This window comes from Strix aluco, chromosome W (assembly GCF_031877795.1).
Source record: "Strix aluco isolate bStrAlu1 chromosome W, bStrAlu1.hap1, whole genome shotgun sequence".
Classification (NCBI taxonomy): Eukaryota; Metazoa; Chordata; class Aves; order Strigiformes; family Strigidae; genus Strix; species Strix aluco.
The window spans coordinates 150151-162010 of NC_133970.1; the positions used below are offsets into that span (position 1 = coordinate 150151).

The window sequence follows — 11860 nt, forward strand, 5'->3', positions numbered from 1 at the left end:
GAGGAGGTTGGTGGGGCCGGTGACTTCTCGGAAGTGTGATGGTAATTTGTCTCTCGGTCTCTTTGGTACCAGAAGCCGCGATGGCTGTGACGTCCAGGCGTGAAACGAGCAGGTGAGCGGGACCCGCTGGAGCTTCTGCGGAGGGGCTGCAGGGAAGGTCAGCCCCGCGCCGGGCACTGCCGCCTGAGGGTATGCGGCGCTGGCTGAGCTGCTGCACACTTTGGGTGAGGTGGGCAATCTGCACGGCGCGGGACCTGAGAGCCTACCCTCCTCTCCGCCCCAGGAAGAGCTGCTTCTCCTGCTCTTCTGGGGATTCCTGCTTGTCCTTCTGAGCAGCTTCCTTCTGGGTGTCCTGGCAGAGCATTTAGGTACAGCTGTCCCCATCTGGCCTTGTGCTGAGCCAAAATCAAATCCCTTGACGGCAGAACCCAGACTGCACATGAGCTGTCTGACATGGCCTTTCCTCCGGGAGGGAAGAGGGCCTTGGAGGGAAGGGAGGGAGACTGGCACACCGCACGAGCAGGCGGATTTCTCCCAAGTGCTAAACCTAACTCCTGGCAAGGCTTCGCATTGTCTTTGGGCAAGGTGACAAACGGGGACAAAAAGAGAGAGACAAAATTGAAAAAGGTAAGCGTTTTTAAGTTATAAAAATCCTGGGACTGCAATTAAATACACTGGGTATTCCCTTTGACTGGCACAGGCTGGGATGTCCCCTGAGATAAATGAGATTTACCCAAATGAAGCGTGCAGGTCGTCCCTAGCAGGCCAGTCGACACTGCAGAGCCTTTTTCCCCACAGTTTTGTCTGAGGACGTGCGGGGTTGGGTGCGAGGGCTGCAGAGCGCTCCTCGGGGCGTTAATTAGTCCCGCCGCGGTTCAGTGGGAGGGAACCAGCACCGATCCCCACGAGAGGCCGTGAAACGTGGAATCGGAGCTGCGTACCGGCGCGGGCGAGGGGTTAACGCGACACGACGTGCCGGTGCCGGGCCCGCTCGGCCCGACGGGCACCCAAGGGAGACGCGGGGTGAAGTTTGAACCCCGCCCCGCCCGGCCCCGCCCCTCGGCCCGCGCGCCCGTCCCTGGGCCGAGGGCGCCGCCTGCTGGCGCTGGGTCCGGCCCAGCCCCGCGGGGGTTTAAGCCGGGACGGAGGTTTATGGCCCCTGCGACGAGCCGGGTGTTCGACAGATGATTCGCGTTTGTGCGAAACCAGGCGTTTGACTGATTCATCTCTCCGCCCGCTCTGCGCCCCGGAGAACGGCCGAGGGCGGGAGGGGCCCCGAGGTCGCCTCGTCCAACGCCCTGCTCGCCCAGGAGCCTCCTCCACCTGCCCAGGACCGTCCCCAGGCTTCCGAATGTCTCCACGGATGGAGACTCCACCACCCCCCGGGCAGCCCGTGCCGGTGCTGGTCACCCTCGCAGTGACAACGCGCTCCCTGGTGTCCAGGGGCACCCGCCGGTCCTGCCGCGGGGTACCACTGGGGAGATGGGCTCCCCCTCGTCGGGCCGGGTCAGCTCCCCTCGGCTGGAAACAGGCACAGGCCAAGGGGCACTTCAAGAGCAGTCTTGGTGGAAAAGAAATCATTCTGTTGTTTCTTTGTTGCTAGCTGTGGCACAGTCAATTTCCATTTTATTAACTCAAAAGTATAAACTCAGCCTTTTTATTAGTACTATTTATTGCGAATGTTGAAATGTCATGTAGTTTCGAACTAAGAGATGAACTGATTAGATAGGTAAGTCATATAATTAATTGGAAGACCCTTCCGTGACAATTATATATATCAAAGCCATTCAAGTGAGAAAAATGCAACCTTGAAAATGAATGAAGTAGAGAGTTTAGTCATTGCTGAAACATACAAGAATATGTGTATTTAGATATTTTACACAAAGGAAATTTGTTTACAGAAAAGAGACCTTGTTGATTATCTGATACAATCAAGTGCTTGTGAAATATAGTCTCTTACGGAAAGTATTCCATTTCTTCGCTATTGAGAGGCCTTCCTTCAGCTCGGAGTGCTCTCTTTCATATTCACAACTTGAAGCAGATAGTCCATCATCTAATAAAAAGAGAAAATATTATTTATAGACCAGTCCTGAGAAAAATAATTCACTAAGTTAATAAGCCTAATACACATCTGCTCTGTGTATTCACCTAACACACACGTTCCTAATAATCTTTCCAAAACAGACCTAATTTGTCTTGGTTAGCATAATAACCAGCTGCCAAAGAATGAGGAAAGTCGTTCTCCCACATAATTCTGTCTGCCATCTCATTTATATAGTGTCTCATTAAGCGTTAAAAAGCCAAGTCATAGAAACAATTTGAAGCTCATTTTCCAACTTACTTTTACACTTAGGCCAACTTGCAGGAGAGATTTCCCTTCTGACCTTTAAATACTTTAACAGTAATTTATTCACAGAATAAAGAGCAGCCAAGATCTTCATTTGCCTGGTATTAACTGAAAACAGAAGAAAGTAACTCAGGTGCACCACCCTAAACCTAATTCCCAGAACTATTATGCTCATCTCTTTGGCTTTTTTGACTATTTGTGTATTACAGCACTTTCTCTGCTCTGGATGAGTCTTTCAAACAGAATTTTTTTATTCTTGAGAAATGTACAGCACAGTCTGCGCATTAGTGGTGAACAGTGCACCGCATGAATCGGAGCTAATAAGCAAGACCCTGAATGGAGTTACCCGAAGTACGCATCTGTATTTACTTCTGCAGCCTCCAGCTTTGGGGATTTCTGATCTTAAACTTAAAATTAAAAATTTAAATTAAATCAGCTAAATTTGAAAGAGTCCATGAAACAAATTCCTCCTAGTACCTATCCTCACAATGCAGCCTGTCTTCGCAACCCTGTGGGCACATAGAGACAGACTTTGCAAGTGCACGCTCAGCCTCGGAGAGTTGTAGCCCCCTCGCCGGCGATAGGGTCTTGGGACAGCTATTCCACCACCTGACAGTAGGGTTCACGATTTACCTTTTTTTGGTGACATTTCAGTACCCCAATCCAACAGCCCATTCCACAGTGAACAGTAACCCACTGTAAATACGGTGTCTGGTTCCTCCTAGAATTAGTTTCTGTTTCAAACTCAAACACAATATGGCTGGAAAAGTATTTAATGCCGAGTACAAACTTCTCATAGGCACTGCACTGTCATGGTCAGTTTACTCTACCCGGCCACCTTCCACCGGGGCAGGCAGCTCCATTCATCACTCCTGCACAGGGACACCTTCACGAGCTGTGACACAGTGGCACCTTAAACAAAGCTGTTGTCCACCCAAAGTTTGTGCAACGTGGAACCCCTCACATCCAGAAAAACCTACAGAATCAAAATTCAAAGGCCATTTGTGCTCCTGTATCACTGCATACATGTATGACTGAATTTCATATGTATACCAGAATTCCACCTTTATAAATAAACCAGGCCTCCTTTACTAAAAATAATGATTCTAATTCTTTAAATGTTTAGGAAACTATTACAACCCTGAAAAAAGTAAAGCACATTCCTTTTGATCTTCAGGTTGTCTTCATCTGGAAGGCAGATCTCAAGAAGATACATAGCTTAACTTCCAGGTGCTGGGTTTTTACTTTCTGAAGCCAAAGGAAAAATAATACATCGTATCTTACCCAGACCGCATATAATCAGGTACTTGTGGCCAACAGTAGGAAAGCACAGGTTACGGACTACCTTCATGATTATGTTTTACTTCAAGATGGAGACAAAGTAACTGCTGAATGCTGGAAATCAAAGGTTCTATGGCAAAATGAGGTTCTGCAAGTTGTCCTATATTTTAGTCACATGAAAGACATGATTTTTTAACTAATCATTGGAGCAATCTGGATATTTAAGGCAATAATCTCATTATTCCACATATATGTTCAATGTCTGACCACAAAAATGTAGGTATTAATTTATCATAAATGTATATACATATGGATATGATTCAACTTACCGGAGGCAACTTTCAGCCTTCATAAATCTGATTTATTACCAGATACTTTTAGACACACTTTTAGACCTCTTTACATAGCATAATGGAATTTGTTCATCTGATCTGATTACAAAGCTGCACACTGCAGAGCTGAAGATGAAATAGTTTCTTTTTTAGATAGTATTAATCACACTTATTATAAGTATCATTGTCATAAAGCCATAGCCAGAAAGAAACCTAGGGACAGCATTCATACCAGTGGTGTAGGAGACTTAAATCACAGCTTAATTTAAGGGGTAAATTTTTACCCATATTCAAGTCAAAAACAAAGTACTCACTGACTTTGCACCAGAATTTCATGAGGGAGACTGGGCTGAAGTTAGCCCAGGAATATTAATTACATCATATTACAGTAGAATATGGGAAGGAAAAAATCTTCACATTAATGTCTTTAAGGGGGTGTATTAATCTTTTTATTCTATTTCAATGTCACCCAAAAGAATTCTGCAGCTATATCACCATTACTGTACCTGGAACATTACAAAGAAAGGGATTTTCTAGTGAATTCTGCAATTTACATTATGTCCTTTAGACCCTGATTACTTTCTGTAAAACCTGACTGATATCCTTCCAAGGGTATTTTGTAGGATTTTCCAAAAGAATTGGGGTGAACCTGTTCCAAAGTCTTGTGCTAATAAGTACAAGGGAAGAGGAGGTGGGTCCCAGGCACACATTACAGCTTATCAGTAGCCACATACTCATTTTGCAAGACCCCGGATGACCACAGTAATGGCCAGCACCATCAGCCGGGGGACAAGACTTGCACGGGACAAAGACAAAGATGGGAGCAGAAGAACCTCTGGGCCCCAACTGCTCTCTCCACGGACGGGCAGCACCTCACAGCCAGACAGGTACGGGCAGCGGCACAGCAGCCAAGGGACACAGTTGGTGTCATGTGGCCTGATACACACCACACTTCACCTGCCTCCTGCCCTCTACATCCACACCCGTTTTTCACACTGGCTTGGTTTTGCTGCGTTAATACAGAACTTGGTGCTGACGTGGTCATCTGAGCATGAAGAGCTAGAAACGAGAAGAATGAAACAACCGAGCAAACCTAACGGGAATACAGACTTAGTGCTTGCTAGGCTTATGCCCAGTAGCAAATTAATTCATAAAAAATACAATCTGTGGGTGGCAATCCATAATCAAGAGTCTTACTTTACTGAATGACCAGTGCACAAGATGCATTTCTGCTACTTTTCTGGACAATCCACAAGCTAGAGGAAGCTGTAAAACGCAATTTGAACATACGGAGTGCTTTTACAGGTTTTATCTTACTTACATCTTTCCAACTGCTATTGTCATCTGTCTCCCAGGTGTTCCTGGTGTACCAGGGAAGCCCGCCTTTTAAAAAGTGAGCACTTTTATTTTCATTCCCTTCCAGCAGCCGTAGCAAATATTTTGAGATTTCTTCCCACTGCAGATAGTCTTCCAGCTGCTTGATATTTTCAGGTAATGCCGAAAATGGTGTCTTGTTTTCTTCTTCATAAACATAGGGAAAATCTCCAGTGCTCTTTTTCCCCATTAAATGTCCTGTAACAACAATGACAGTAGCATGAACTTAACCAAAACAGGTATAGGTTTGATTGTTCAAACATCAGCTGAAGTTGTTACTGACTGTGTGGAGGGAAGGGAAGGGGTCAGATGATGTCAAAGTTGAAACACAACTGGGACTGGAGATTTTGTCACAGTGTCCCACACAATTACTGCCTCTGTCTCTCATGCTACGTTGTCAGAGAAAACGTTGCTGAGAGGGGGGCAGAGATGACCAAGCATTTTGCCTGGAGCTTGGGCGAGGGACCTGGTCAGATTTGCTGGAATAAGAAGCAGGTGGAGAAGCTGCAGGTTTTAGACTTCCCCTGCCTTGACACGGGATGTGGGAACCCGAGTTCCAGTGCCCTTCTGGGAGCTAAACTGGACGCACTTTTGACACTTCACTGTCACCGAAATGAAATCACAGTCGGCTTTTGGCTGCAAAGGAGGGAAGGGGAGAAGCCTCCTGCGGGCTGAGTGCCCCGGGCCCGGCGGGGGCCAGGGCTCCCCGAGGTGCGGCTGTGCCCTGGGGTGCCGGGGGCTGCTGGGTTCCCGCACCCCCGAGGGAAGGCAGGAGCACCATCAGCGAACAAACACGTCCAAGGTGGCGGAGAAAGCGGGGTTACCCCGCGCCCTCTGCCCCGCACAACCGCGGGGCGCAGCGGCGGAGGCCGGGGCTGGCCGGGACGCCGATGGCCTCCGCGGCAGCGCTGCTCCGCGCCCGCGGCTCCTCGGGGCAGCGCCGCCCGGTACCGGCGAGCGCCCGTCGGGGCGGGGGCGACGTTGCGGACAGCGCAGGCGGCCCGGGAAGCCCTCCCGGACGCCGGACTGTCGTGTGTGTCTCCCCCGCTCCCGGCCGCGGCAGCCGAGCCGCTGTCCCCGGGGGCACGGGGAGCCGTCGGGGCGGCGCGGCGCCGGGCGGGGCGAGGCGCGGGCGGAGGGAGGGAGGGAGGGTCGGTCCGGGCGGGCTGCCGGGCGGAACGGAGACTTACCCACAGCCCAGTGGCTGCCGCGGGGGTAGATCTTGGTGAGCGCGGGGGAGCCGCCGGGCTGCAGCGGGGCCGCGCCGCCCTGAGCCGCCAGCAGCGCCAGCGCCAGCAGCGGCAGAGCGCCGGGCCGCCGCGGGCCGCCGCCGCCCATCGTGCCGGGGCCGGTGCCGCCGCCGCTGCCGGTGCCGGTGCCACCGACGGTGCCGCCGCCGCCGGTGTCGCCGAGCCGCCCTCCGCTGCGGGCCGGCTCCGGCTCCGTCTGGGCGAAGCGCTGCCGCCGCCGCCGCCGCCGCCCCCCATTTATACGACGCCGGGTCCGGGCGCGAGTGGAGCTCCCGCGCCTGACGCCTCCTCACGGGGCCGGGGCTGCGGCCGCCCCCGGCCCCCCGTGCCTCCGGCCTGCCTCCGGCGGGGGCGGGGGCCGCTGCCGGCAGCCCTGGCCCCCTCCCCCGCCCCCCCCCCCCCCCCCCGCCCGCCTCCGTGCCCCGGCAAGGCTCCCGGCGGGGGGAGGCGAGCGGGTGCCGGCCGTGGGGCTCAGCCCCCGCCCCAGCCGCCGCCGCGGGAGCCCCGGGGCCGGCACCCCCTCGACGGGCTTCCCCGGGGGCCGCTGCCCCGCCGCTGCCCGCCCCGCTCGTCCCGTCCTGGCCCCCCGCGCGGAGCCTGCGCGGGCCGATCCCGCCTTCACCCGTTTCTGTGCTGCCGCAGCCGGTCGGTCCCTGGGCGCTCCCTTTCGGCGAGGCCGGCCGGCGCTCCCTTGGGGTTATTTTCTCGGTTACATCCGAAAAACAGAAACTTCTGAGAAGTTTGTTTTCCCCTCCCTTCGATGGGGCGGCCCGCGCGGCTGTGAGGGACCTCGGGACGGGGGGGTGGGATGCTGCTGGGGGTACCCGGCGTGACCCGCCAGCCCCGGGCAGGCACCGCCCGGGGGGTGATGGAACGGGACGGCCCCATGCGGGAGCGGGGGGACACGGGGGGACACGGGGGGCTCCGGCAGAGGCAGAGGAGAGGCCGTGCGGGACGGTGTGTCCCTGGGTTCAGCTCCTCTGGGGGAGCGGGTTTCAGGCGGCCGTCACAGCCCACCCCAGCTGCATCTCTGCTACAGGAACTATTCTTCTGAAGAACTTTCTGTGAAAAAGAATCTATCTTCTTTACCTGAAATTTTTCACGGAAGTGGTTTGCTGCTCTAGACTAAAATGATGAAACAGGTTAAAAATTTTTACAAGAGCTTATGGGGGGGGGGGGGAAAGAAGCTCCAGCAGTTTTTAAGCAGGAGGAATGGCTGTAAAACGACCGAACTCAAAGGACCACATCACGTGAAGCTCATTGAAATAGAAGATCTTGTGCAAAGAGTTTCTTTTAATTCCCAGTATCACATACATTTACTGTCACAGGTGACAGCAGTGTGACTCACAGATTTACAGGACTTTCTCCTTTGCTTGCACAGAGACCCTGTGAACTTTCCAGCACCTGGAACTGACCAACTCTCTGATAGTAGTTAATGGATGAAAAGATTTCCATCCTGAAGAGGCAGTGCAGAGGAAAGGATGGATGAATCACTGAAGGAGACAACAGACGACGGTAAAGGCCATGAAGAAGTGAAAGGCTTAAATTCATGCTCAACCTCAGGCATGTAAGTAGTTTCACTGAAGTGAAGGTGGATGAGTAGCAGGGGGATATCGAGTCCTGACGTGCTGTTTGTCCCAGAGGAGAACAACAGAGACAGGGATGAAGTCATGTGGAACTGGCACAGTTTATGTGATGATTTTGCTGTCTAGAGGACTATGTCAGGAAGTGGGATATGCACTTAACAAAGCTGACTGTAAGGAACTTGCCAGATCCTTCAGCAAACCCTGCATGACTGGAACTGAACTATACTCCCTGGAAACTACCGTGGATGTGAATTAACATAATTACTGGGCAAACGATCGAGTAGAATCACTTTTGAAGTCAATTGTGTATCCTACTGTATGAGCTAAATTGTTCCCTTGTTTAGTCTTGGTTTAGTGCATCCTCTTTTACTGGTTAATGTGATTCATTCTTTTATTTTGGTTATTAATTATGCATTCTTGTTTAATTTACAATAGTATTCTCATGCCTCAATCATGGGTTTCACTGTGCCGCCTGCAGTACAGCTACAGACCACATGTGCTCTGTGCTGACTGACAGCAGATCACATACAATATTGCCATCCGTGGGAAATTCTAACTGTTCATCACAATTCAGGACAGGAAATTGAAAATTCAGGAAACTCTCCATTTTCAGAGAAAAAAAACCCAACAAAGCAAAATCTTTGGCTTTCCGAAGCCGCAGCAGCTGTACTGAGAGGCCCCTGGCTGCCCTCGCCTCCCCAGGCTGGACCTACCCTTGTGCTGGGCCTCAGGCCTGGGCTGCGGCCACCTGCCCTCCCGGTGGCCTCCGGGACGGTGGTGCCCGAGCTCCGCACAGCGCCGCTCCCCGGCCCCTTGTTTCAGTCCCGGTAGCTCCAGAAGCCGCCGACATGGGTTCTGTCAGACCCGGCTCCACGGCGGCTGAGCGGGGGAAGCCGTCAGCAGGTCCCTGGCATCGCCGCGCTCGTCGGACTAACTCAGGATGCAGCTGTTCCCCAGTGCGACGTTCCACACAGTGCTTTTGTTACTTTCAGCTGTTTCTGTTGGGTTTGCTCCTGCTGCTTTATGTGGGGCTTGTTGGGGGTTGACAACAAGGCAGTGCTGGAACCTTCTGGTCAGTAAGTTGTATACAGCTGCACCTAACACCTGTGCTGTTCGCAAGCTTCCCCTGGCAATGCCAAACATGAATTCTTACTCAGTTCCTTGTTGCCCAAGTCGTCCTCAGTCTCTTTCATCACAAACACTATGCAAACAAATAAACCTTTCTCATATTTTGTATATATACTCCATCCTCATGCATTTCGTGTGCTAAAGGCTGTGCCTTCACGTTAAATCTCATTTTGCACCGTCACGAGCTACATTAAGATCGTTCCTTACACACTCCCACTTTCATACCTTGTGTTAGGGACTTAGTGAAAGTTTGAATTAGTTTGCCCTTTAGGGGATTAAAGTTACAGTGGAAAGTACTGATTTAGAGAGTTGATCAAATCTGGGTTTGAATTTTTTTTTTATTTAGGATTAACTTTTTGAGTGGAGGGATATTTTTGCCAAGAAAAACACATTTTCAGGGTTTTGTCATAAAACACATACAAAGATCCATTTAACTCCTCCAAACAATCAAACTGGGTTATTTGAAGCGAACTGCCAACAAAAACTCAGTTTGAGGATTTTCCATTATTCTGGAAAAGAAAACCAATAATTTTCCCAAACTAAAGCAACACCACAGGCCTATTTATCTCTTTTAGCTTTACCTTTGCTTTTATATTGACAGCCTTTATGACAGCCCTCTTCTCTCTTCATTGAGTATGTTCAGTGGGAGTTTATTCTGTTTTCAAAAGAAACAGACCCTAGTAAGATCTTTAATCCCGTAATTTGCACATGTGCCTTGATTCATGCATATACAGAACTGACATCCACGGTAATGGATCTGAAATACTGAGCCCTCAGTGGGCTCCCAAACGTGTCTGGAGGAAGCGTTAGAGGCAGGCTTTATTTTTTCAAAGCAGCCTAGGCTGCACGACTTACGCTTTCCCCAAAATATATTGCATTATTTGTAATACGTGCTGGACACATCACAAGCTCTGCTTCACTTATTTGTAAGATACAGCTGGGGCTTTCTTCTGCCTGGTGAAATGCTTGCGTGGCTTTTGGGAACACAATGCCTATCAGCACATTCTTAGGACCTTCCTCACCCTCAGTTAATATGACTGGCAATCAGTTTTGCAACCAAAATTCATCACTGGGGTGAACTGACCCGCTCTTCCCCATCCTGCAGTGACAGAGCACGTGTGCAGTGGCCTGAAGAGAAGAATGTGATGCTGGACCGGTTGTACCCAAACTGCAGTGGAGACCCTGAGGGTTGGCAGGCAGCAAAGAAATCAGCATTTCTTATTCACTTGTTCATAAGGATAAAAAAGGTGATATGGATTGATTCTAATTCTTATTTTTATTAACTTTCTCAGAAAAATGATAATTTGATATTATACAGAAATAATATACTGGACCCCCCACAACAGAAAAGGATCCAGGTACAATAAACACGTTATCAACTGTGAGTGACCGTGGAGACCTTTTTTTCTTAAAGAAGAAACCTGATAATGTAAATTTGTGTTTGAACATCAAGAAACAGCTCTCTTCATTTTAAAATACCTATTTTTCATATATCCCATGGCAAAGTGAACTATTGTTGTGCTCCATGGCAGGAAAACATTAAGGGGTTTTAAATGCTATTACCACAATAACACTCCTTAATTTGCTTTCTTTACATTTTAGACAACTATGATTGTTCTATCAGCAAGGCAGATTTTATGGACATAAAAAGGGATAAAAGAAAAATGGTGTGCCTTTCATCATTTTCTTTGTACTGATCCTGACGTTAGAGACAGCTATAATGTATGTACAGAGCAAACAGTGGTTTAAGCATATCACCAATGTAATAACAGGGCACGGTCACTGAGGAATACTTTGTAAATGTTGAAGATGCTGAACAGACTAATCTCCAGCACTTCAAACCTGTAGTCAGGGCAGGCATTCTGCAAATAGCCTGAAAATTGACTCTCTGCAGTAACAGTTCCCCGAAGAACTGAAGACATTTTTCAGGAAAGAGCTCCGTAACTTTATTTCATATTGTTCAGCCTCTGTAATGTAAATTTATTTAATAAGGCACAGTTTAAGGTATCTGATACTGTTTGTGCTGCATTTTAGGAAGTCCTAGACCTAGCCCATTGAAGGAATTGCTTATTGCACATTTAGTGTATGTCAGTGTGCTGCATTAGCCATCACAATTTTTTTGTGATTTTTGTAGTGGAGGCGTTCAATATTTTGAGAATTCAAGTGGGAAGCGTTTATGTTTCTGAATTCTCAGGAACTATTGCTGGCCAGACAGACAGTCCCAGCTGAGCCTTCCCAGAGAAGACAAAAGGATTCAAGCAACACTGCTGCGCTTGTGGTCCCGGGGAGCACGGAGCGACGGGGATGCGAAGTGCAGGCACCGAGCCTGTGCCCTGCTGCCGGCACTGCAGGGCGGGGAGAGGTCACCTCAGAGAGCCATGGACTCACGGAAAGGTTTGGGTGGGAAGGGACCTTCAAAGGTCCAGCCCCCCTGCAATGAGCAGGGACATCTCCAGCTAGATCTGGTTGCTCAAAGCCCCATCCAACCTGACCTTGAACCTTTACAGGAGTGGAGCATCTATGACTTCTCCAGGCAACCTGTTCCAGTGTCTCGCCACCTTC

The 11860-nt window shown here is 50.0% G+C and overlaps 1 protein-coding gene and 1 long non-coding RNA gene across 3 annotated transcripts in view; one reads left to right on the top strand and one right to left on the bottom strand.

Moving 5' to 3' along the window:
* LOC141917575 (uncharacterized) overlaps nucleotides 1–8596 on the top strand; it is a 34846-nt gene extending 26250 nt beyond the window's left edge. The window contains exons 6-7 of one of the 2 annotated variants that reach the window (XR_012621362.1): nucleotides 73–112; nucleotides 7966–8596. This is a non-coding gene — a long non-coding RNA (uncharacterized LOC141917575). Of the gene's footprint in view, nucleotides 1–72; nucleotides 3449–7965 lie in introns of those variants that run through there. The other variant, XR_012621361.1, reaches the window with a different exon arrangement.
* On the bottom strand, nucleotides 1832–6672 carry LOC141917574 (gastrin-releasing peptide-like). The gene is made up of 3 exons (XM_074810890.1): nucleotides 6525–6672; nucleotides 5282–5532; nucleotides 1832–2053 (listed from the first exon to the last, which is right to left on the bottom strand). The coding sequence occupies exons 1-3, from the start codon at nucleotides 6670–6672 to the stop codon at nucleotides 2000–2002; spliced, it is 453 nt and encodes a 150-aa protein (XP_074666991.1). The 3' UTR covers nucleotides 1832–1999.
* Nucleotides 8597–11860: the final 3264 nt, after the last annotated feature.

Excerpts from the sequence above, each read along its gene's own strand:
- LOC141917574 (XM_074810890.1), bottom strand. The coding sequence starts at position 6,672 with ATGGGCGGCGGCGGCCCGCGGCGGCCCGGCGCTCTGCCGCTGCTGGCG. Across the intron at positions 5,533-6,524 it reads CGGCAGCCACTGGGCTGTGG|GACATTTAATGGGGAAAAAG; the intron begins GTAAGTCTCCGT and ends TTGTTGTTACAG. Across the intron at positions 2,054-5,281 it reads ACAATAGCAGTTGGAAAGAT|ATGATGGACTATCTGCTTCA; the intron begins GTAAGTAAGATA and ends TCTTTTTATTAG.